The sequence below is a fragment of the Ostrea edulis genome, chromosome 4 (assembly GCF_947568905.1).
Source record: "Ostrea edulis chromosome 4, xbOstEdul1.1, whole genome shotgun sequence".
NCBI classification, from domain to species: Eukaryota; Metazoa; Mollusca; class Bivalvia; order Ostreida; family Ostreidae; genus Ostrea; species Ostrea edulis.
Genome location: NC_079167.1, coordinates 81,100,155 through 81,127,859, shown reverse-complemented (window position 1 = coordinate 81,127,859; position 27,705 = coordinate 81,100,155). Strand labels below are relative to the sequence as shown.

The window sequence follows — 27,705 nt, the reverse complement described above, 5'->3', positions numbered from 1 at the left end:
CACCTAGAAGGATGTTGTTTAAGTTGGTATGTACATGCATCTAGGCAATGTAACATTTGTAATCAGGAAACTGGAATGCATTTGTAGAAATATACATTTGTAGGAAATACAGGGTGTAGACTTGAATTGAAAAATGATGGCATACAAGACTGAACTTCTTTTTTTATGATTAAAGATGTTATCTATATTTATAGCACATATTTCTTCGTTAGTAAATATCAGTTTACAGAACCAGCAGTGTCATTTGAATTATTTTCATTTTCTTTGTTAAAATGGTCATGCTCTTTGGACCACAATTCTGTGTTTTCAATTTTCAATGATGCTTTAAGGGACGATAACTGGGCTCCTTTTGAATGTCAATGACCATGAACATTTTAGGAAAATGCTCAGGTAGTGAAGGAATGCTTTGCTTTGTGAAGCCACTGTTCTTTAGAAGAACTTTTGGAAGCTTCCTTTCACCAAATCTAATAAGAAAAACACAAGGAAGGAAAACATATGACAAGTCCTTTCATAAAATAATTTATTTTTCATGACTTCAAGAGAAAACAATACAGATTAATCACTTATTTAGTGAACCTCAAAGTGTCCAGATGTCCCTACGAGTTCCTGATATCACACCTATCACTCAAGTTCTTGTAACACAGGGGTATTCATTATGTTTCCAACCGCTGAAGCAGTGGAGGGGGAGGTTCTCACTTTATCTGCAAACTGCAACGTTAAAAAAATGTTTCTCAGACATACTAAAATCTGTTTTAATAATCAAAATGAAGTACTTCAATGTAATTATCAAAATTATGATGAAGAAATATTCCAGTTACACACATTATTATCCTATTATGTTGCACATGGTACTGTGAATAGCATGGTAAAAATATATCTAAAGCTAAATTACACAAAGATACAAATGGCATACAATATTTGTTTACCTTCAAGTCGACAACATCTTGCTCTCATACAATATTTATTTTAATACCTTAACAACATCTTGCAGTCATACAATATTTGTTTACAATGACTCTTACCTTGACAACATCTTGCAGTCATACAATATTTATTTTAATACCTTAACAACATCTTGCAGTCATACAATATTTATTTTAATACCTTAACAACATCTTGCAGTCATACAATATATGTTTACAATGACTCTTACCTTGACAACATCTTGCTGTCATACAATATTTGTTTACAATGATTCTTACCTTGACAACATCTTGCTGTCATACAATATTTGTTTACCTTAACAACATCTTGCAGTCATACAATATTTGTTTACCTTAACAACATCTTGCAGTCATACAATATTTATTTTAATACCTTAACAACATCTTGCTGTCATACAATATTTGTTTACAATGACTCTTACCTTGACAACATCTTGCTGTCATACAATATTTGTTTACAATGACTCTTACCTTGACAACATCTTGCTGTCATACAATATTTGTTTACAATGACTCTTACCTTGACAACATCTTGCAGTCATACAATATTTGTTTACAATGATTCTTACCTTGACAACATCTTGCTGTCATACAATATTTGTTTACAATGACTCTTACCTTGACAACATCTTGCTGACTGATCTTGTCAATTGATTTGAAAACAGCATTAGTGTCCAATGCTTTTCCCTTTGCTCCTACTTCAAAAATCAGGTTAGCATCCTTCTCAGCGTAAAAAGCATAGGCTGATTTTAATTTATTTCTGAAAGAGATAATACACCTTTGTTAAAAATCATTACATTGAAATTTCTAAATTTCTGCATCCTTTAATAGTAAGAATAAATTACACAAAAAATTGCAGAATCTGGAGAAAAAAATTATTATTGGAAGAAAAAATATCATGAGAAGTTGACAGATTGTGTAATTATCATGTGCAGTAATTGATTGTTCATCTTTGTAAACATCTCTTTGCTGCAAGTAAACCCCATTTAAGGTCAATATTAATGCTATAATATCAGATATTTAACATTCTCTACACATACTTAGCATTCTCTCTACACATACTTAACATACTCTCTACACATACATAACATTTTCTACACATACAGAACATTCTCTACACATACAGAACAGTTTCTACACATACAGAACATTCTCTACACATACAGAACATTCTCTACACATACAGAACATTTTCTACACATACAGAACATTCTCTACACATACTTAGCATTCTCTCTACACATAATAACATTTTCTACACATACAGAACATTCTCTACACATACTTAACAGTTTCTACACATACAGAACATTTTCTACACATACAGAACATTTTCTACACATACAGAACATTCTCTACACATACTTAGCATTCTCTACATCCTTGGCTGTGACGTCTTTGACTGTCTGAGTGAAAACTTTGTTGGCTGTTTCTACTGCCTGAAAACACAAGAGATCCTGGTGAGAAAGCTAATAAACTCTATACATGTTGATGAGACAAATCTGAAGCATTCCTAGGGACCTATGTAACCTGCACTGGCACCATTAATCAACTTCTTACAATGAATGGTCTAGCACCATTAATCAACTTCTTACAATGAATGGTCTAGCACCATTAATTTTAAAACTTCTTACAATGAATGGTCTAGCACCATTAATCAACTTCTTACTATGGTCTAGCACCATTAATCAACTTCTTACTATGGTCTAGCACCATTAATTAACTTCTTACAATGAATGGTCTAGCACAATTAATCAACTTCTTACAATGGTCTAGCACCATTAATCAACTTCTTACAATGGTCTAGCACCATTAATTAACTTCTTACAATGAATGGTCTAGCGCCATTAATCAACTTCTTACAATGAATGGTCTAGCACCATTAATTAACTTCTTACAATGAATGGTCTAGCACCATTAATCAACTTCTTACAATGAATGGTCTAGCACCATTAATTAACTTCTTACAATGGTCTAGCACCATTAATCAACTTCTTACAATGGTCTAGCACCATTAATTAACTTCTTACAATGAATGGTCTAGCACCATTAATCAACTTCTTACAATGGTCTAGCACCATTAAATAACTTCTTACAATGAATGGTCTAGCACCATTAATCATTTTCTTACAATGGTCTAGCACCATTAATCAACTTCTTACAATGGTCTAGCACCATTAATCAACTTCTTACAATGGTCTAGCACCATTAATCAACTTCTTACAATGAATGGTCTAGCACCATTAATCAACTTCTTACAATGGTCTAGCACCATTAATTAACTTCTTACAATGAATGGTCTAGCACCATTAATCAACTTCTTACAATGGTCTAGCACCATTAATCAACTTCTTACTATGGTCTAGGACCATTAATCATTTTTTTACAATGGTCTAGGGTTTGACAGACATGATGCACAAATCATTCAATCATTAAATGAAATACTCTGAATAAAGAATACACATGTCAAATATTGAAGTCCTTTCTCAAGTTACAAAACTTTTGAGTGTGACTGACAGAGAGATGATAAATATCACAGTTATAAAGATTCAGAGTGTGACAAAGAGAAGATAAATATCACAGTTATAAAGTTCCAGAGAGATGATAAATATCACAGTTATAAAGTTCCAGGGTGTGACAGAGAGATGATAAATATCACAGTTATAAAGTTCCAGGATGTGACAGAGAGATGATAAATATCACAGTTATAAAGTTCCAGAGTGTGACAGAGAGATGATAAATACCACAGTTATAAAGTTCCAGGGTGTGACAGAGAGATGATAAATATCACAGTTATAAAGTTCCAGAGAGATGATAAATATCATAGTTATAAAGTTCCAGAGTGTGACAGAGAGATGATAAATATCACAGTTACAAAGTTCCAGGGTGTGACAGAGAGATGATAAATATCACAGTTATAAAGTTCCAGGGTGTGACAGAGAGATGATAAATATCACAGTTATAAAGCTCCAGAGTGTGACAGAGAGATGATAAATATCACAGTTACAGACCCTGAAACGTGCTACTACACCAGTTGCACGGTACGGTTCGGTACGTTTCTTGCACGGTACGGTACGCTTCTTGAACGGTACGGTTCGCTTCTTGCACGGTACGGTTTGCTAAAAATAACTGCACGCTTTGTGAACGGTTTGCACGTTTTATTAATGAGGTGGGCGTGGCCTGAACGCTTTGACTTCGTATAAATTGTACGTTTCGATAGTTTGTTTTCACTCGATCGGTCTTATTCGGCTCTTTGATTATCGGCTACAGGATTTGTGGTTCTGTTAGAATGTGCACATGGGGAAATGAGACGTTATTTTTGATTGCTTCGATGGAATAATTCCATATTGATAACGTACATAAAAGTTATGAATAAAAGTTTTTAGAATTTGCTTAAGTCTAAGTCTTAATGGTTGTTATTACGTTTCAATTTGTTTTTCATTTCTCATCAGACATTTATTAATTTACGATTTTATAAAAAGTTGTTACATGAACTGCTCCCCGACATGGGCGTGCGTAAGTGTAAAAACAAAGCGTATTAAGTTTCCGGATATAAATTACAGTGCCTAAATTGGAAAAGTTTTTAAGAAGAAGTGAATTTTGTTTTGAATACACTAAAGTCGCAAATGACACAATGATTATTTTCTGCACTTCACATTTATTGTGATTTATCATCGGCATTATGAAAGATCCAGGATATCTGCACGTGAAGTTTGTACGTCCTTTTTTGTCAGCATTCAGTCATTCATAATTAATAATGTTAGATATCTGTTGCATTTGTCTTTGAATCAAATAAAATGATGATAATACATATATATTCCTATCCTTTATCACGCGAAGTCCGATTTTCATTTCCCTGACTTTATTTTTGATCACTGAAAATTGAATTTAAAAAAATTAACAGAAAAGTAAGGCAAGTGTATAGTTTGCAATAAAAATGTTTCATATACCTTTTCTATACAACATGTATATTGTTGAAATACTTGAAAATGCTGAAATGAATAATTTTTTGCGGCCGATTTGATGCTTTGCATCAATTTAACTTGTTTACATTCTTTTACACATGTATGTATCTATTTATTTCTCTGTCGATGTAATTAAAAATTGTTTATTAGTGTATATAATAAATCCGCCAATCTACATCTATCTATATGGGTCGTTATCAATGTAGAAGAGAAAAAGATATGTCAAAATTATTGCTAATAAAGTAATGAAAATATTACAGTGTAGAACGTGACAATTTTTCTAATCGGTCTAGAAATTTCTCATATGATTCAGACACTGTACGTAGGAAAGTACATATTGAATACATTAACGCTACAAATATCAATTTCATCTTCTTACGGCAAGCCCTGTGCCATACGTGTAGTAGCATTATCAGGGACGTCGACGTCCCTGATTATATGAAGAAATTAAATAGGCTACTTGTAAGTACTATTACAGTATTGTAGTTAACTTCACCCTTGAATTTAAAAGAATTGATTGAAACAGAAATTCCGTTAAAACAACGAAATGTCCCTTGGTTCACTCTTTAAAAGTCTGCAAGTGAAATATACATCCACAGTACACAGGACTGGCTGCAGAAGCATGCATGCAAAATCCGTGCAGTGATCTGACGTCTATTTCTGTTAACAGTTCACAGTATAAAACGAATTTTTATGCATAATTCAGTCAAAACTTGGGTACTTGTTGATAACATATATACACATATATGCACTGAAACAATGTGACATTTACGGAAAGTAATTTAAAAAAAAAAAGAATATCAAAGATGTTTTAAGCATCTCGGTGATTTTCACAGTTGATAACCCAGATGTTTGAGGATAATGCTTCGAATAGCCAGCGATAGTCTACGACCTCCTTTCCCATCGGGCGCCATTGTGAAAATAATATACTGTGGCTGAAAAAGTGGGTCACGTGACATAAATTGCACGCTTTCTGCACGGTACGGTACGCTTTCGGGCTTTTGGGGGCGGGGTTTGCATAATATTATCCTGCACGCTTTCTGAACGGTATGGTTCGTGTCTTGAACGGTACGGTTCGTTTTTTGCACGGTACGGTACGTTTCTTGAATGGTACGGTTCGTTTCTTGCACGGAACGGTTCGGTTCGTTTTTAAGGTGTAGTAGCACGTTTCAGGGTCTGTATAAAGTTCCAGAGTGTGACAGAGAGATGATAAATATCACAGTTATAAAGTTCCAGAGTGTGACAGAGAGATGATAAATATCACAGTTACAAAGTTCCAGAGTGTGACAGAGAGATGATAAATATCACAGTTATAAAGTTCCAGAGTGTGACAGAGAGATGATAAATATCAGTTACAAAGTTCCAGGATGTGACAGAGAGATGATAAATATCACAGTTATAAAGTTCCAGAGTGTGACAGAGAGATGATAAATACCACAGTTATAAAGTTCCAGGGTGTGACAGAGAGATGATAAATATCACAGTTATAAAGTTCCAGAGAGATGATAAATATCATAGTTATAAAGTTCCAGAGTGTGACAGAGAGATGATAAATATCACAGTTACAAAGTTCCAGGGTGTGACAGAGAGATGATAAATATCACAGTTATAAAGTTCCAGGGTGTGACAGAGAGATGATAAATATCACAGTTATAAAGCTCCAGAGTGTGACAGAGAGGTGATAAATATCACAGTTATAAAGTTCCAGAGTGTGACAGAGAGATGATAAATATCACAGTTATAAAGTTCCAGAGTGTGACAGAGAGATGATAAATATCACAGTTACAAAGTTCCAGAGTGTGACAGAGAGATGATAAATATCACAGTTATAAAGTTCCAGAGTGTGACAGAGAGATGATAAATATCAGTTACAAAGTTCCAGAGTGTGACAGAGAGATGATAAATATCACAGTTATAAAGCTCCAGAGTGTGACAGAGAGATGATAAATATCACAGTTATAAAGTTCCAGAGTGTGACAGAGAGATGATAAATATCACAGTTATAAAGTTCCAGAGTGTGACAGAGAGATGATAAATATCAGTTACAAAGTTCCAGAGTGTGACAGAGAGATGATAAATATCACAGTTATAAAGCTCCAGAGTGTGACAGAGAGATGATAAATATCACAGTTATAAAGTTCCAGAGTGTGACAGAGAGATGATAAATATCACAGTTACAAAGTTCCAGAGTGTGACAGAGAGATGATAAATATCACAGTTATAAAGTTCCAGAGTGTGACAGAGAGATGATAAATATCAGTTACAAAGTTCCAGAGTGTGACAGAGAGATGATAAATATCACAGTTACAAAGTTCCCGAGTGTGACAGAGAGATGATAAATATCACAGTTATAAAGTTCCAGAGTATGACAGAGAGATGATAAATATCACAGTTATAAAGTTCCAGAGTGTGACAGAGAGATGATAAATATCACAGTTATAAAGTTCCAGAGTGTGACAGAGAGATGATAAATATCACAGTTATAAAGCTCCAGAGTGTGACAGAGAGATGATAAATATCACAGTTATAAAGTTCCAGAGTGTGACAGAGAGATGATAAATATCACAGTTATAAAGTTCCAGAGTGTGACAGAGAGATGATAAATATCACAGTTACAAAGTTCCAGAGTGTGACAGAGAGATGATAAATATCACAGTTATAAAGTTCCAGAGTGTGACAGAGAGATGATAAATATCAGTTACAAAGTTCCAGAGTGTGACAGAGAGATGATAAATATCACAGTTACAAAGTTCCAGAGTGTGACAGAGAGATGATAAATATCACAGTTATAAAGTTCCAGAGTATGACAGAGAGATGATAAATATCACAGTTATAAAGTTCCAGAGTGTGACAGAGAGATGATAAATATCACAGTTATAAAGTTCCAGAGTGTGACAGAGAGATGATAAATATCACAGTTATAAAGTTCCAAAGAGATGATAAATATCACAGTTACAAAGTTCCAGGGTGTGACAGAGAGATGATAAATATCACAGTTATAAAGTTCCAGAGTGTGACAGAGAGATGATAAATATCACAGTTATAAAGTTCCAGAGTGTGACAGAGAGATGATAAATGTCACAGTTATAAAGTTCCAGAGTGTGACAGAGAGATGATAAATATCACAGTTATAAAGTTCCAGAGAGATGATAAATATCACAGTTACAAAGTTCCAGGGTGTGACAGAGAGATGATAAATATCACAGTTATAAAGTTCCAGAGTGTGACAGAGAGATGATAAAGTTCCAGGGTGTGTTAGACTGATGGTGAATAAAGTAATCCCCATGTATTATAACAAATCCAAGTCGACACAGAAAATGAACTGTACACTGACTATACTCAACAATAATGAAAGATAAGAGGAAAGTCATGGGCATCATTCATGCATGGTTCCAAACCTGTCATCCCTCATCACTGAAGAGTGGACATTCTTTATGTTTACTTACATTTCTCATGTCCATTCCTGATCCTCTGACGGAATATCCAAATAATCCGGAGTCACTGTAGTTTATGTTGAAGGATGAGGCCTGCAATGAAATGAACTAAATAAACACAAAATATCAATATTACACACAAAACATAAATATTACACACAAAATATCATTCATACACACAAAATATCAAAACTATATACTAAAATCATATCAAATAATGCACATACATATATGTGATATTTTATACCTTACATGTGATTGATAATACAACTTTACAAGCACCTGCTGTTGTTGGTATTTAAACTGAGCACCTTTGTTGTAGATTTCACACCTTATAAGCACCTGTTGTTACTTGCCCATTATACTGTATATGAACTTGAAATTTGATGTTTCACAATTTACAGAATGCGTTGCATGTTCGAAGACTAACTGAGCACCCCAGTTCAATGCCTGATAGCAGCAAAAGTTGCTTAATTAAGACTTACCGAACACTTGCTGTTGCTTGCCTCAGCCACAGCGGTGCTAAGTTTGTTGCTTTATTAAGACTTACAGAACACTTGCTGTTGCTGGCCTTAGCCACAGCGGTGCTAAGTTTGTTGCTTGATTAAGACTTACAGAACACTTGCTGTTGCTGGCCTCAGCCACAGCGGTGCTAAGTTTGTTGCTTGATTAAGACTTACCGAACACTTTTTGTTGCTAGCCTCAGCCACAGCGGTGCTAAGTTTGTTGCTGCCTCCACCTGAGCCGTATTTGACTTGGATTCCTGTTCCCAAGATCATCTGGAGAATTCCCGATGTCAAAACATCTTTCTCATTGTTGTAGCTGCACAACAAGGTCAAACGTTACAGAATCATTGAGGTATCCTGCAGTTCTTAACTACACAGACTCATTTCACCTTTTTCAATAATTCCACAGGTAAACAGAGCCGAAAGAGAACACTGATGTAATATCAAAAGCATGGCAGGAAGTCATCTGCCAAGTTTTTGTTTTGTACTATTCTAGTATAAGATAAGACAGTCAGCATTTAGCAAGTCTTACCTAACACCTTCCTTTGCAAAAATGAAAGTAGCATCTGGGGTCTTTGTTCTTGTTCGAAGTTCACCTGAAATGTTTCAACATTTTCATCAAAATGTTTACTATTTCACAGCATGGAAATCAATGATCCATAATCTTATGCCATAACTGCACAACTGAGAACATGAGAATAAACAAGAGGCCCACAGGCCTTATCTGTCACTTGAATACTAGTGAAGTGTCACTACTTCCATGGGCTATGAAATCTAGAAAAAAAATTTCTGTTCTGAATATCTAAGCTAAATTCTAATGTTCAGCAGCAGTATAAAACAAGATGTGTTCTTAAAACTTATCCTACCCCAGTAATCATGAAATTTACAATTTTGGTAGAGCTCTTCCTGCTCTACATCACCATGCATTTAGTTTTTCTTACATATGTGTGGTTCTTTAGAAGAAGATTTTTGAAAATTTGTCATTTTTGGGCAGTTCTTGCCCTGCCCCTAAGGCCCCAGGGGTGCAGAAATCCTGAAATTTACAATTTATGTTCCCATTGTTCCAAATATGTTTCATACCAAATTTGAAAAGAATTGGAATGATAGTTATCAAGAAGAAGATAAAAATGTCTATTGTGAACACATTTAATAACTGATTATTTTGGCCCCACACTGATACCAAAATCCCTACCCCTGGGATCATCAAATTCACAATTTTGGTAAAGGACTACCTGCTCTTTCTAAATATCTATTTACTTTCAATTTAGTATTAATAGCACTAAAGAAGATGTTATTTAAGTGTTTTACATATAAACACTATATAACAAGTTTGGCCCCGCCCTGGGGTCAGAACCCCTACTCTGGGGATCATGAAATTTACAATTTTGGTAGAGGCCTTCCTGCTCTACATCATTATGCATTTAGTTTTTCTTACATGTGTGTGGTTCTTGAGAAGAAGATTTTTGAATAATGATCATTTTTGGGCAGTTTTTGCCCTGCCCCTAAGGCCCCAGGGGTGCAGGAATTCTGGAATTTACAATTTATATTCCCCTTGTTCCAAATCTGTTTCATACCAAATTTGAAAAGAATTGGAATGATAGTTATCAAGAAGTTAAAAATGTTCAATTGTTAACGCACGACGACGGACAAAAGCCAATTGCAATAGGTCACCTGAGTTTACTCAGGTGACCTAAAAAGCTGTAGCCCACTGTCGTGATTATCATCAAAAGAACAAGGTGTGTTGGCCAATTCCGAAGATGGCCAAGGTCACAAGGACAAATATCTTGGTACCAGTAGAAAGGTCTTGTCACAAGAAATGCTCATGTACAATATGAAAGCTCTAATATTTACCATTTAGAAGTTATGACCAATGTAAAAAAAAATTAAAAGTATGTCAAATGTCAAGGTCAAAAGGTTTAGTACCAACGGAAAGGTCTGGTCACAAGGAATACTCATGTGAAATATCAAAGCTCAATCACTTACTGTTCAAAAGTTATTAGCAAGGTTAAAGTTTTCAAAAAGTAGGTCAAACTCCAAGGTCAAGGTCACAGGGTAAAAAATGTTGGTACCCACGGAAAGGTCTTGTCACAAGGAATACTCATGTGAAATATCAAAGCTCTATCACTTACTGTTCAAAAGTTATTAGCAAGGTTAAAGTTTCTGACATAATGACGGAATGACAGACAGGACAAAAACAATATGCCCCCTGATCTTCGATCTCGGGGGCATAAAAATAACGCTGTTCGACTGATGGAACATTGTTATATTTAGTCCTGGTAGTACCCTGAAAATAATGTTTACCTCAATGTTAAACATTTCTAATTTGTGCAGTGATAACCTTAAGGTACATGGTCATCAGCAGTAAACCAAATAATCTAACACATCAAAAAAAAAAAATCAGTTGTGTATTTGAATCCCTTTTGGATTCAGATACAACATCTAACTCTGTAAGATATGACAGGTAAATAAGAGATTTCAATTGATTTCTAACTCTGTAAGATATAGCAGATAAATGAGAGATTTGATTTCTAACTCTGTAAGATATAGCAGATAAATAAGAGATTTGATTTCTAACTCTGTAAGATATAGCAGATAAATAAGAGATTTGATTTCGAACTCTGTAAGATATAGCAGATAAATAAGAGATTTGATTTCTAACTCTGTAAGATATAGCAGATAAATAAGAGATTTGATTTCGAACTCTGTAAGATATAGCAGATAAATAAGAGATTTGATTTCTAACTCTGTAAGATATAGCAGATAAATAAGAGATTTGATTTCTAACTCTGTAAGATATAGCAGATAATAAGAGATTTGATTTCTAACTCTGTAAGATATAGCAGATAAATAAGAGATTTGATTTCTAATTCTTTAAGATATGACAGGTAAAGCCTTTGTCTAGTAAACATCATATTTTGTGATTCATTGGTACATACCTCCATAATATTTGGCAGGTAAACGTGGGATTTTGAAAATGTCATCCATGTCTACGATCTCCACCTCATTCTTATCAGGGACAGTGATGGCAACGTCTGTTTCCCCATAATCAAATGAGACACGTCCTTGTGGGTTTTGTAACAGGTCTAGTACTTCTTCATAATTTTGGTCAAGCGTTTCCATAGGTTCACAATATTTTTCCAGAAGTCCCTGGTTAACACCAGTACCGACTACCATCATATCCTCCCCTCGGAAGTGGTCAATCATGAAATACCTCATCTGCAATGACAACCTAAATATTTAACACAGTGAATCAGAGGCGCTCAAGTTTCATGTAAACAATCAGAGGCACTCAAGCTTCACATAAACAATCAGAGGCACTCAAGCTTCACGTAAACAATCAGAGGCACTCAAGCTTCCATTTAAACAATCAGAGGCACTCAAGCTTCACGTAAACAATCAGAGGCACTCAAGCTTCACATAAACAATCAGAGGCACTCAAGCTTCACGTAAACAATCAGAGGCACTCAAGCTTCACGTAAACAATCAGAGGCACTCAAGCTTCACGTAAACAATCAGAGTCACTCAAGCTTCATGTTAACAATCAGAGTCACTCAAGCTTCACGTAAACAGTGAGGTTATCCATTTTATCTTTTATTGTAAAAAGAAGTAAATTCAAAACACCTCTTACAAACCCAGGTTACCCAGTAAACCATGCTTAAATACATTTTAGATATAATAATAGAGTATGGTTTACTATTATTTAGGATACATAGGAAGATAATTCAGACTGGTAATCTAACTGAGCATTATAGGGTACAGTAAATATTGTCTAATCTGGATGTTGTAGTAACCAGGGTTGGGCGGTTAACCAGTGGTTTTAACCGTCCCGGTCAATACTCCCAAAGTGGTCAATTGTGATTTAAACTGTCAATTTTCCTATTTTTGTACATTTCTTGCAAAGATAAAGATAAATTAAGTCTTTTCATTATATGGATCAGCACAGTTGATTAATATCTTTCATTAGATAATCAAATGTAATTTCATAAGTTCAATATATTTGGTTTGCTGAAACTGACCGAAATATCTTCAGTACCTACCAAAGGGTCACAGTTCTAAAGCATAGCTTGACAATTGGAGACAGACCTGTTAATACGGTATCAGGACAACTCGTCCCCAAGACAACTCACCCTCAAGACAACTCGCCCCCTCATCGGGACAACTCGCCCCTAAGACAACTTGCCCTCAAGACAACTCGCCCCCTTCATATCATACATGTTTACAATTATTATTTTTGGTCTAAGTCCAAGAGGTGTTTTAGCAATAAATTAATGAATTTCTTATAGATAGTATATACATCACAGACAATAAGACGTGTTCACATAAACATCGAACTTCGTGTCTTTTTATGCAAGACGAAAGATTTTAGTGAAAATCCAGTGTTTGGGTTCAGTAAATTCATCATCACTTTTATGTACATGTAAAATATATAATTTCAGCGGAAACAAGTTAGCGTTTGGTATAGGGAGAGTATTAGCTTGGTCTACAGCTGACGTAGTATAATTATCAATAATCTGCATCTGTTGTTAAATCTAATTGTTTGATTTCCCCAAAGCTGTTATAAATTTACTTCAAACATTATGAGGTACTCATCATCAGAGTTCTTTACACTTTGAAATTGCTGCGTAAAAAGAATCACCCCGCGTAAAAAGAATCAGTAAAGCAAAGCCGTTATAAAATTTCTAAAATGGGAATTTTATTATTTTTCAACGTGAATTAGTTGAGAAACGCATTAAAAGATAATTACATGTATCAGAATATTCATGCTTCACCTTTACACTTATGTATACTATATCGATAAAAAAAAAAAAAAAAAAAAAAAACCCACTCACACCCCCCCAAATAAACCCAAAATTTTCTCAGTATTGGAGACATTTAATCAATTACCTGAAGATCAGTAAATATAATTTTCCTTGCCAATTGATTTATGAAAAATGTAACTTTTTCTGAAATGCAATAATCAAATCTGTGTATAATTCTATTAGAATTTACCATTCGTGTTAAAGTATGAAATAAAAAGACGTATCTTTATAGGGTTAAAAGTGTAAATAACACACACAATAAAAATAAAATGTGATAATATATCTATATATAATAATGGGGGCGAGTTGTCTCAAGAGAAGGGGACGACTTGTCCTGAGAGAGGGCGATTTGTCCTAAGAGGGGGCGACTTGTCTTGGGGGCGAGTTGTCCAGTATTCGTTAATACATGTACCTGGACAGATTAAGAATAAAAGGTGGCTGGACATTACCTGAGCACAGGAAGCAGAGTTGACAGGTGTTAATAAGCATGGGCTGGGACCATAGATGACCAGTGTGAGTGTTATTGTTATGAAAACACCACCATCATATGTTTATTTAACAGTTAAAATGAAGATTGATGAAACAATACTTATAAGTAGTTCTTGTTAAACTAAGGAATTTGAACAGAAACTTTTACATCTTCCCCAATTCAACAGAGTCATTTGTACATTATTTATTTAATATTATGACTTATAAGTATATTATAAACTGATAGTGCATGTTATGAATTACAGTATTTAAACATTTAAAATAAATAACACATTTAAAATAAATAACAGACTATAATGACCAAATAATTTTCATTCGACCAGTATTAACCAGTATTGAACGGTTTTGACCAGTATTGACCACCGGCCCGGTCAATACTCATATTGACCACATTTTTGCCAACCCTATGTTGTACAATTCAAAACATTGTGTAAACTGCACACATACTCTAACACTAAACTTTGAATTGTACTGTAAAAAATTACTCCATTTTCTAGATGTTTTCTATCCTTTTATCTGTGTTATAAGAGTCTCACAGTACTACACAACAAACGAGGATGAGATTGCAGTGGAAGTTATATTTACCATCTAAATAGGACATAACATATATGCTCATGTGTCAAGAGAGTACATTGTTAAGGTCTTGTCATCTAACATCTCACTAAGTTTAAGTACAGTACTTTTATACCGTGAGACGACATCTCACTAAGTTTAAGTACAGTACTTTTATACCGTGAGACGACATCTCACTAAGTTTAAGTACAGTACTTTTATACCGTGAGACGACATCTCACTAAGTTTAAGTACAGTACTTTTATACCGTGAGACGACATCTCACTAAGTTTAAGTACAGTACTTTTATACCGTGAGACGACATCTCACTAAGTTTAAGTACAGTACTTTTATACCGTGAGACGACATCTCACTAAGTTTAAGTACAGTACTTTTATAATGTGAGGCAACATCTCACTAAGTTTAAGTACAGTACTTTTATACCGTGAGACGACATCTCACTAAGTTTAAGTACAGTACTTTTATACCGTGAGACGACATCTCACTAAGTTTAAGTACAGTACTTTTATAATGTGAGGCAACATCTCACTAAGTTTAAGTACAGTACTTTTGTAATGTGAGGCAACATCTCACTAAGTTTAAGTACAGTACTTTTATACCGTGAGACGACATCTCACTAAGTTTAAGTACAGTACTTTTGTAATGTGAGGCAACATCTCACTAAGTTTAAGTACAGTACTTTTGTAATGTGAGGCAACATCTCACTAAGTTTAAGTACAGTACTTTTGTACTGTGAGACGACATCTCACTAAGTTGAAGACAGTACTTTTGTACCACGAGACGACATCTCACTAAGTTTAAGTACAGTACTTTTATACCGTGAGACGACATCTCACTAAGTTTAAGTACAGTACTTTTGTAATGTGAGGCAACATCTCACTAAGTTTAAGTACAGTACTTTTGTAATGTGAGGCAACATCTCACTAAGTTTAAGTACAGTACTTTTATACCGTGAGACGACATCTCACTAAGTTTAAGTACAGTACTTTTGTAATGTGAGGCAACATCTCACTAAGTTTAAGTACAGTACTTTTATACCGTGAGACGACATCTCACTAAGTTTAAGTACAGTACTTTTATACCGTGAGACGACATCTCACTAAGTTTAAGTACAGTACTTTTATAATGTGAGGCAACATCTCACTAAGTTTAAGTACAGTACTTTTGTACTGTGAGACGACATCTCACTAAGTTGAAGACAGTACTTTTGTACCACGAGACGACATCTCACTAAGTTTAAGTACAGTACTTGTATACCGTGAGACGACATCTCACTAAGTTTAAGTACAGTACTTTTGTAATGTGAGGCAACATCTCACTAAGTTTAAGTACAGTACTTTTGTACTGTGAGACGACATCTCACTAAGTTGAAGACAGTACTTTTGTACCACGAGACGACATCTCACTAAGTTTAAGTATAGTACTTTTGTAATGTGAGGCAACATCTCACTAAGTTTAAGTACAGTACTTTTGTAATGTGAGGCAACATCTCACTAAGTTTAAGTACAGTACTTTTGTACTGTGAGACGACATCTCACTAAGTTGAAGACAGTATGTACTACAGATTTAAGTTAAAGCCTCATACCATATCAGCATCCACACTTCCCACCATGGAGTCTGGACAGTACACCGAGTTCCCGAGGTTGTACCGGTAAGCAGCACGGTGCAGATCCTCAAAAGCCACTGTCAAAAGGAATCACAGAATGACATGTGTAAAACTGGACCAGCAGAACAAATGTACTGCCACGATGCATTCTATTACCACTGCATCCTGGGAAAGTTTTGCCCAATGTTATTTTTCACCAGATGCATTGACGAATGATTTTGTGCCATTTTACACTCACTCAAACCTATTAATTTTACATGTACCTTCTGATTTTATAAATTTTAATTATCCCAGTTTTCACTCACCCATTCAGAATGAGGGTGAAGTGGGTGATTATAAAACAAGAGCCAAAATTTTCCAGTATACAGTATTTTTAAAAGTGACACATACCCAAGGTACCAACTCCATTTATAATCATACATTGTACATGCAAATGTGAAACAAGGTTTTTAAATTTTCATACAAAGAGTGTGTTTCACTAGGACATTTATACCACTGTTAAACAGAGGAAGTTTTAAGTAGCAAGAGAATAACAGCACTGACTCTGGTCGTTATTGGCTTTGTACTGGGACATTTATACCACTGTTAAACAGAGGAAGTTTTAAGTAGCAAGAGAATGACAACACTGACTCTGGTCGTTATTGGCTTTGTACTGGGACATTTATACCACTGTTAAACTGAGGAAGTTTTAAGTAGCAAGAGAATGACAGCACTGACTCTGGTCGTTATTGGCTTTGTACTGGGCTAGATCCTCATGGATGCGCCATTCACACGGCTCCATGTGCCATTTCTCAAAAGTTGGCTTTGTCAAAATGGCTCCCAGGTACTTCACAAAACTCTCTCTGTTAAAACAAAAGTAGATCATATTCATAAAACTTTTTCTGTTACAATAATAGTAGGTCTCCTTATATCACAAAACTCTCTCTGTTGAAATAAAATTAGGTCTATCTAATTCACAAAACTCTCTCAGTTAAAATAAAAAGTATGTCTAAGTCACAAAACTCTCTCTGTTAAAATAAAAGTATGTCTACCAAATTCACAAAACTCTCTCATTGCTTAGAAATAAAAATTAAAAAATATATCAATTCATTTATTTAAATCGCTTGATTTTATTTGAAATTATCATTTATTCTATTTATATGATTGTCCAACATTTCTTGCCGTTTTTTGGTATATCGGGCCACCAGAACTGTTGTTCTTGACGACGACACATAATTGACAGAGGAAATCTGGGCATTCTTTAATTGATGCTTGAGAAGGAGTGTACAATGGTGGACATTTTTGATGAAAGGTTTAGGAGATGGGAACTTTTATATCAAATACTGTTGAAATAAGAAACTTTTACATGTTCTGAGTGACCTTGATCTTTTCAAAGCGATCTTGAAATACCTTGGTTCACAAGTCCTTGTATCAAAGAACATTTGTGATCAATTATATCAATTTCTTTTGAAAGGTTTAGGTGATATAAGCTTGGACGAAGGGACGGACAGATATGACAGGGACTATATGTTCTCCAGAAATTTTTCTGAGAGCATAAAAATGTATTTGAATACATGTACATATCTACAACTGTGTGTAATTGCAAATGCTATTCATTTACATCTCAATTATATGCAATAATTTGAATCATATAGATATACAACACATACTGACAGAATAGATATACAACACATACTAACAGAGTAGATACACAACACATACTGACAGAATACACAACACATACTGACAGAATAGATATACAACACATACTGAGAGAATAGATATACAACACATACTGACAGAATAGATATACAACACATACTGACAGAATAGATACACAACACATACTGACAGAATAGATATACAACACATACTGACAGAATAGATACACAACACATACTGACAGAATACACAACACATACTGACAGAATAGATATACAACACATACTGACAGAATAGATATACAACACATACTAACAGAATAGATATACAACACATACTGACAGAATACACAACACATACTGACAGAATAGATATACAATACATACTAACAGAATAGATATACAACACATACTAACAGAATAGATATACAACACATACTGACAGAATATACAACACATACTGACAGAATAGATATACAACACATACTGACAGAATAGATATACAACACATACTGACAGAATAGATATACAACACATACTGACAGAATAGATATACAACACATACTGACAGAATAGATATACAACACATACTGACAGAATAGATATACAATACATACTAACAGAATAGATATACAACACATACTGACAGAATAAATATACAACACATACTGACAGAATAGATATACAACACATACTAACAGAATAGATATACAACACATACTGACAGAATACACAACACATACTGACAGAATAGATATACAACACATACTAACAGAATAGATATACAACACATACTGACAGAATAGATATACAACACATACTAACAGAATAGATATACAACACATACTAACAGAATAGATATACAACACATACTGACAGAATATACAACACATACTGACAGAATAGATATACAACACATACTGACAGAATAGATATACAACACATACTGACAGAATAGATACACAACACATACTGACAGAATAGATACACAACACATACTGACAGAATACACAACACATACTGACAGAATAAATATACAACACATACTAACAGAATAGATATACAACACATACTGACAGAATATACAACACATACTGACAGAATAGATATACAATACATACTAACAGAATAGATATACAACACATACTGACAGAATAAATATACAACACATACTGACAGAATAGATATACAACACATACTAACAGAATAGATATACAACACATACTGACAGAATACACAACACATACTGACAGAATAGATATACAACACATACTGACAGAATAAATATACAACACATACTAACAGAATAGATATACAACACATACTAACAGAATAGATATACAACACATACTAACAGAATAGATATACAACACATACTGACAGAATATACAACACATACTGACAGAATAGATATACAACACATACTGACAGAATAGATATACAACACATACTGACAGAATAGATACACAACACATACTAACAGAATAGATACACAACACATACTGACAGAATATACAACACATACTGACAGAATATACAACACATACTGACAGAATAGATATACAACACATACTAACAGAATATACAACACATACTGACAGAATACACAACACATACTAACAGAATAGATATACAACACATACTGACAGAATAGATATACAACACATACTGACAGAATAGATACACAACACATACTAACAGAATACACAACACATACTGACAGAATACACAACACATACTGACAGAATAGATATACAACACATACTGACAGAATAGATATACAACACATACTGACAGAATAGATACACAACACATACTGACAGAATAGATATACAACACATACTGACAGAATAGATATACAACACATACTGACAGAATAGATATACAACACATACTGACAGAATAGATATACAACACATACTGACAGAATAGATATACAACACATACTGACAGAATACACAACACATACTGACAGAATATACAACACATACTAACAGAATAGATATACAACACATACTGACAGAATAGATATACAACACATACTGACAGAATAGATATACAACACATACTGACAGAATAGATATACAACACATACTGACAGAATACACAACACATACTGACAGAATATACAACACATACTGACAGAATAGATACACAACACATACTGACAGAATAGATATACAACACATACTAACAGAATAGATACACAACACATACTGACAGAATAGATACACAACACATACTGACAGAATAGATATACAACACATACTGACAGAATAGATACACAACACATACTGACAGAATACACAACACATACTGACAGAATAGATATACAACACATACTGACAGAATACACAACACATACTGACAGAATAGATACACAACACATACTGACAGAATATACAACACATACTGACAGAATAGATATACAACACATACTGACAGAATAGATACACAACACATACTGACAGAATAGATATACAACACATACTGACAGAATAGATATACAACACATACTGACAGAGTAGATACACAACACATACTGACAGAATACACAACACATACTGACAGAATAGATATACAACACATACTGACAGAATAGATATACAACACATACTGACAGAATACACAACACATACTGACAGAGTAGATACACAACACATACTGACAGAGTAGATATACAAGTACTTACAGCTGTGAGGATGGGCCCTCCACTGTATAGATCATGTGTTCCCGTGTGGTTTGAATACTGTAATGATTAATCCTCAAAGTTTAACTTATTGCTCAATGCATAAAATTTCCTTAAACATTGTTTAAAAAACTTGTTATCTAATTACATTGGTAGTGTCACTGCGTCGTGCAAGTAAATGTTTGACTAAAACTGTATCAAAGCGACATGATAGAAAAATCAAACTATAAAAAGAGCATCTAGGAATTAAGATTTATATATATATACCTCAAGTTGCCTCCTGCTTCATCAATATTTTTAACAAGTTTAAACCCAGAGAAAGGCATTGTGTTCTGAAAAAGAAGAAAGTCATGTTAAATAACAATATGTGAACTATGATTTTTCTGGACTTTGTCTCATTCATTCTTGTGTTTAAACATGTTGGAAGTATTCTTAATTTTTATCTCAGTAAAACATGTGAAAGTGAACTATCCTAGATTATGTTATTTCTTCTGTATACAAATTCCTCTACCCTGAGAATAACCAGATATAAAAATAATGTACTAGAGTATGGTAAAATCCTTGAAATATTCAGTTGATCACATTTCCCTAACATGCATATCAAACAAATTACATACAAGAATCAAAATACACATAACTCACACTAAGAGGAGGTAACTCACAGGGAGGGAAGGTAACTGACAGATTAGAGGGAAGGTAACTCACACGGAGGGAAGGTAACTGACAGATTAGAGGGGAGATAACTCACACGGAGGGAAGGTAACTGACAGATTAGAGGGGAGATAACTCACATGGAGGGAAGGTAACTGACAGATTAGAGGGGAGATAACTCACACGGAGGGAAGGTAACTGACAGATTAGAGGGGAGATAACTCACACGGAGGGAAGGTAACTGACAGATTAGAGGGGAGATAACTCACATGGAGGGAAGGTAACTGACAGATTAGAGGGGAGATAACTCACACGGAGGGAAGGTAACTGACAGATTAGAGGGGAGATAACTCACACGGAGGGAAGGTAACTGACAGATTAGAGGGGAGATAACTCACACGGAGGGAAGGTAACTGACAGATTAGAGGGAAGGTAACTCACATGGAGGGAAGGTAACTGACCGATTAATAGAGGGGAGGTAACTCACACTGAGGGAAGTTGCTCTGAGGTAATGTGTAACTCCGAGCTGGTATGGAGACTCATATCGAGACCCAGCTTTCAGAAAGATGGACACCTGCCCGATGGAGGAATTGGTGTTGATGTTGTCTACAGATGTTACATTGATTTTATTTCCTAAAGTTGTCAGCTGTAAAAGACGTACACTGTCAACATGAGATCATATTTACAGAGAATCTATTCATTATGGTATTACAAATGATAGTGTACATACAAAATTAGAACTTTCTTCAGTATTGCTATATCATTGGTTCAAACTTTTCAGACACTATACCAATACATTTTTTTAATACATAACAGTCAGACTATTAATGGCACACTGTAGGTTATTGAAAAAATGCATAATTTCATTTAATATGTCAATCGATTAAATCATCAATTAAATACTTTTGGTGTTATTCTTTTAAGTTGATAAACTAATAGAGAAACACAATATTATATATATATAAAGCACGGAAATAGCAATGAACTCTTAAATGAACATAACTGCCCTAAGTGAAGAAATATTTAATATAAGGCACAGAAAATTTCACTTTATTTGGATACCCACTTCCGCCCCTACCCAGGGTTGAACTCACGACCTGCGGAACCAAATCTCCTAGCAGCATGTAATCAGCGCACTAGACCGCTCGACCATCTAGGTAAGTAAAAAAAAATTGCTTTCGATGACGATGGAATTCTCGCCACGCTGTCACATGCTACACAGTCATTGAGAATGGAAGCACGCTGATTATATGCTGCTAGGAGATTTGGTTCCGCAGGTCGTGAGTTCAACACCGGGTAGGGGTTATATATATAATTATATATATAGGTAAAAAAAAAGATACACGAAGACGTTTGGTAAAGCTTTAGCGCTTTCATTTCAAATCTTCAGAAGCTTTACATTTAGTAACATAGCGACGTTACATCACAAAGAGCAGAACGTTAAAATCAAACAAATCTAGACGTCATTACATACTGACTGTTGAAACGTATTGTTCATTGTGATGTCATAGTAAAGCAAAACAAATTTCAACGTCATAAGACACTGAACGTTAAAACATAGTGTTTACAGTCATGTCATTATAAAGTAATTTTCATTTACAAATATGATAACGTTAAACTGAATTATTGAGTTAAAGTTTGAACATATTAATGAAATGTTTTTCCTTTTCACATCTCTGAATGTCACTTCCACCTGTAAACTTGTAAAATGGAAATATATTGAATTGTTTTTGTCCACAAACATCTAAATGTTCACTTAGGTGAATTTGTCTGTATTCTGGGTTGTGGATATGCTGTTTGTGGACCCACACGCGAGCTCAAAGAGGGGTGCTTGTTTCCCCAATATAAAATTCTTTGCATCCAGGACATGTAATGACATACAGGACATTTTTGCTATCGCACGACATGTTGGCATTAACTTTAAATATCCGTCCGTTAAAGTTGTATTGTGATCCTTCCGTTATGTATTGACAGGTCCCACATCGTGGATCCCCACACTTAGTAACGTTGTGATTGTCTTTAAGATATGGAGGGCATAATATTCTTTTCAGATTTTTCGGTTGACGTTTGCTGTTGATGAATTTTATTTTTCTGAATATTTTCTTGGTTGATTGGTCGTCTTTCAGTATATTGTTTAGTTGATTAACTATTGAGTTGATATTTCTATTTTGCGGGTTATGTGTATGTACAAATGGAATTATATCTTTGTCTTTTTCCCGGTTGTTTGTAGCAAGTAGTTGAGAGCGATCATAACTCTTTGCTTTTTCAATTCCATTTTCCATAAGTTTATCAGGATGACCTTGTTTTTGTAAGTAGGATCTGAGTTCCAACAAACAAATACCTCGGGTATTTACATCACTCACTATTGTTCATAAACGTTTAGCCAGATTGTAGGGAATTGCAGTTTTTTGTATGGTGTGGATGACATGATCTAAAATGTAGGTATTGGTGTGTGTCGGTAGGTTTGTAATAGACATCCGTTGAAAGTTTTCACAACTTAATGAAAATTACTTTATAATGACATCACTGTAAACACTATGTTTTAACGTTCAGTGTCTTATGACGTTGAAATTTGTTTTGCTTTACTATGACGTCACAATGAACAATACGTTTCAACAGTCAGTATGTAATGACGTCTAGATTTGTTTAATTTTAACGTTCCGCTGTTTGTGACGTAATGTCGCTATGTTACTAAATGTAAAGCTTCTGAAGATTTGAAATGAAAGCGCTAAAGCTTTACTAAACGTCTTTGTGTATCTTTTTTATTTTTTACCTATACTTTTACCGATCATTGCGAAAAGTAATTATATATATATATATATATATATATATATATATATATATATATACATATACTTTCTGTTCATTGAATATTTGAAATTCTCATCAATGACAGCTCTAATTAAAAACATACTTTCAAGTTTTCTGCACGGGCAAGTGGTGCCAAAGTTCCATAATGCCTTCCCTGAAAATAAATAAGTATAGATATTGATACTGCTCTACACATCTAGATAGGTTTATCATCATCAAAGGAAAGAAGGGGAAAAAAATCATGGAGAGACTAGTTAGAAAATTGCATAGCTAAACAACTCAATGGCCGTAAGCGCCAATCATAGGCCTAAATTTGAAGCCCTTCACTGGTATTGGTGACGTGGCCATATGAGTGAAAAATTCTCAACAAGATATCATCAATCAATTCCACATTAGTTTCAGCTTATCTGAAAAGGTGTTGTTTTAAAAAGTCAAATAAGTCATCCGCGTGGTAAGTGATATCTACAGCTCTCCTGGAATTCTAACAATGGGACTTTTCTGAGATGTTAAGATGTTTTCTTAAGTAGGAATATAACCTAGCTGCTTGAGGAAAAACTAAAAGAAAGTAACACATTTCTCCTTTTAGGATGAGGTGAAATCTTGATTTATATTCAACAGAGCAACCTTTATTTCTTAAAACAATGGGAAAAATTATTTTGCTTGTTTACATCTTCAACCATAAGGATGCATGTGTGGTTTATGGGTGGGTATAAAAATAGTCAGGGATAGTTATCCTGCTATGTCCAAATTTCTTTTTGAGGTGATATTTGTTTAGTCTTTTATTACATCAAACCCCAACCAGCAGCACATGTTTAATGTCCAGATAGGAACATCTTCCGTCAAAATGATACAAAACAATTCTGGTGAGTAGGGCTGAAACGATTCACCAAAATATCGATACTGTTCAATATAAACGTTCAATTCAATATTCGATTCATTGCCTTGATTTTCGGTTCGATACGTTTATTACAAACGGGATCAGTAAAATACATCAGTCTCGGCCTGTACATATTTTTTCTACCTGCATGCAGGACAAAATAGCATCAAATAATGTTCAAACTGTTGTTTGCCTTGAAGTTGAAGAAAAAAATAATAAACTATATCAGTTTAAATTACAGTGAACAGGCATCTCACCGTTTGGCAGTTTTGCTTTTAAAATTATGATTTTGAATCTTGATAGTTAATTTTTTCTTCATTGTTATTATTGGTTTCTTCATTGTATTGTATTGAAAGTATTGAATCATTGCAATATGTATCGTATCGTGAAGGGGGCATATCATTTCACCCTACTGGTGTGATTTGATGGGCGCCTCACTTACACTGAGATTGTAACTGTGGTTCCAAAACAAATAAAGATGAATTGTGCTGTTGCTATGGATATTAAAGATTCCCCACAGCACTAAATATGTTCAATAATTTTATCCAAAATTGTGAAATGAAACAGACAAAATCTACACTGGAACACCACATTGATGTTAAAATTACAACTACTAACCAGATCAACACGGAATTTCAGAGAAATCAAAATCAGTTTAGTAGACAGACCTCAGGGCTCGCGCTGCCCATCGCATTTGTCGCATTTTGCGATTTTTCAGAAAAAAATGCGACAGAAATTCCGGAAATGCGACACGGACATTTCGTATTTTAGTATTCGCGCGCCATTTTGAATTTCAGCTGTTGGCATCCAAACAGCCTCAGGACTGTTTTACCTGTGCAGAATGTGGATACCCTGTCTCATGGGAACAATAAGACTTAGGGGTGTCTTGTTTATTTAGCAGTTTACACAAAGCAAAGGGTTGATCCTCTATGTGCAGGTAGGTGTGAATGAAATGAACTTTGCTTGTGCCAGTTGCCTACAGTACATATCGTAAATATAGAGATACCCCGAGTCATTACTGGGGAGCTACCTGTTTTGTACTGGATGGAATAAAAAGCGTGTGATTGTGCACACAAGCTAGTCAATGGAAGATACTTCCGTGTTAATAAAAATATATAAAATTTAATTTGTCGGTTCATCACAGTACAAAAGTGATTTCATCTAGAAAGGTAAACTAGAATGTTCAGCTATATTTTCTAATCCATTTGACGTTAGTATAGTGTATAAATAGAGGAATGTTGGGAAATTGCATTATTCTTTAGGTCTTTGGTTTGATCTATTTAGAAAATGGCCATGAGGAAATGCAAAACAGTAGGTTCTTCTGAAATTGCTATCCTGTCATCTTTTGACTTCACATCATCTTAAGCCATTTAAAATTTGTTTCAGACTTCATGAAGTCCCTTCTCCTCTACATGATGAGATTCACCAAAAGGACCACTTTGTCATTCTGGATTTGAAGATGAAAACAGGATTCTTCAGTGAAAATGTGATGTGAAACTATGATCATGTGTTATGTATTACAGTAATTAATTTTCAGTAACTTTGTCATCAGTGACTTTTTCTAGACTGCATATTTAATGAGTAATATATGTCATTTACACTACTAAAATGATTAATAAACATTTAGAAACTCATTTCTTGTCTTTATTTAATATAGCCAGTTTATATGCTATGAAATACTCCTATTTTTTTCTGGTATGGAATAGAATTGAGTCAACTTAGCCAAAAACAATATTTAGAAATCAAACCATGATTGTGCTGTAATGTCATCAGACTGACTAAAAAGCAATCTGCTGAAATACAATCGATTTTCACAATATCCTAATAATTATAGTGATTTGTGATAAAAGCTAAACAAAGCTATGTTGTATACATTGTGTAAGAATAATCAGAGATATGATATGTTGTATATGCCTCTTGAATAATATACATGAAATATAGATCTACAGTAAACGTGTATGAGTCGATGTACGCGCGCCAGGTTGCTACACAAAATTTTGGTCCAGTGTGAGCCCTGAGACCTCCACGGGTATTGATTGACAGAGGTGGTTTATTTGATAGGTCTTTCAAAACCTACGTTCCTTATGACACGTATGATTAAACCTGGGACACTAGTCTAAATTTCAGAATTCAAAACCCGTGGGATAGCCGTATAGATGTATCTGTATTTTAAAATACAAAGACTGTTTTAAGTCCATTCCATTTTGTTTTGATTTTTATTTCGAACACTCAAAGTCTCGCTCAGAATAGAATTAAAACAACAACAATAACAATACAGCTGCAAGTGATTACTCAGTGGTATCTACGACTTCAACAGTTACTGTACAGGACAGAGGAAATTCAAACTATATTAAAAAATTTAACACTATGCCTTAGCGATTTTGAAACTATGGTTTTTCCTAATTCATACTTCTTAAAATTTCTTAAATAAACAGTTTGCAGCAGGTAAATTAATCTTTCATACAAAAATTATTAGTGAAGGTCGCAAAGGGCAATAACCCTTCACAACAACGTCGTCAATTTCTATAAAAGTTACTAATACCTCAATGCTTTGTAAAGATCTGGAGAGGGGAGGCCTTACCTTTAAGCATCTGAGAGCTGATCTACTAAAATTTAGACTCATGGTTTATCTGAAACGATGTATCTCGACCAAACGACCGGTCAAGACATCCAGCTCTTGAAAGGAAGTTTCACTGTAGTTCGTTTCCCGATCCCGATCTC

The 27,705-nt window shown here is 34.4% G+C and overlaps 1 protein-coding gene across 1 annotated transcript; it reads right to left on the bottom strand.

Moving 5' to 3' along the window:
• Window positions 1-506: 506 nt before the first annotated feature.
• On the bottom strand, window positions 507-27,705 carry LOC125670717 (cytochrome b-c1 complex subunit 2, mitochondrial-like). The gene is made up of 14 exons (XM_048906064.2): window positions 27,566-27,705; window positions 24,211-24,261; window positions 21,784-21,942; window positions 20,913-20,977; window positions 20,649-20,705; window positions 17,034-17,158; window positions 16,296-16,393; window positions 11,786-12,065; window positions 9,382-9,445; window positions 9,024-9,165; window positions 8,356-8,436; window positions 2,310-2,383; window positions 1,563-1,704; window positions 507-708 (listed from the first exon to the last, which is right to left on the bottom strand). The coding sequence occupies exons 1-14, from the start codon at window positions 27,605-27,607 to the stop codon at window positions 622-624; spliced, it is 1,467 nt and encodes a 488-aa protein (XP_048762021.1). The 5' UTR covers window positions 27,608-27,705; the 3' UTR covers window positions 507-621.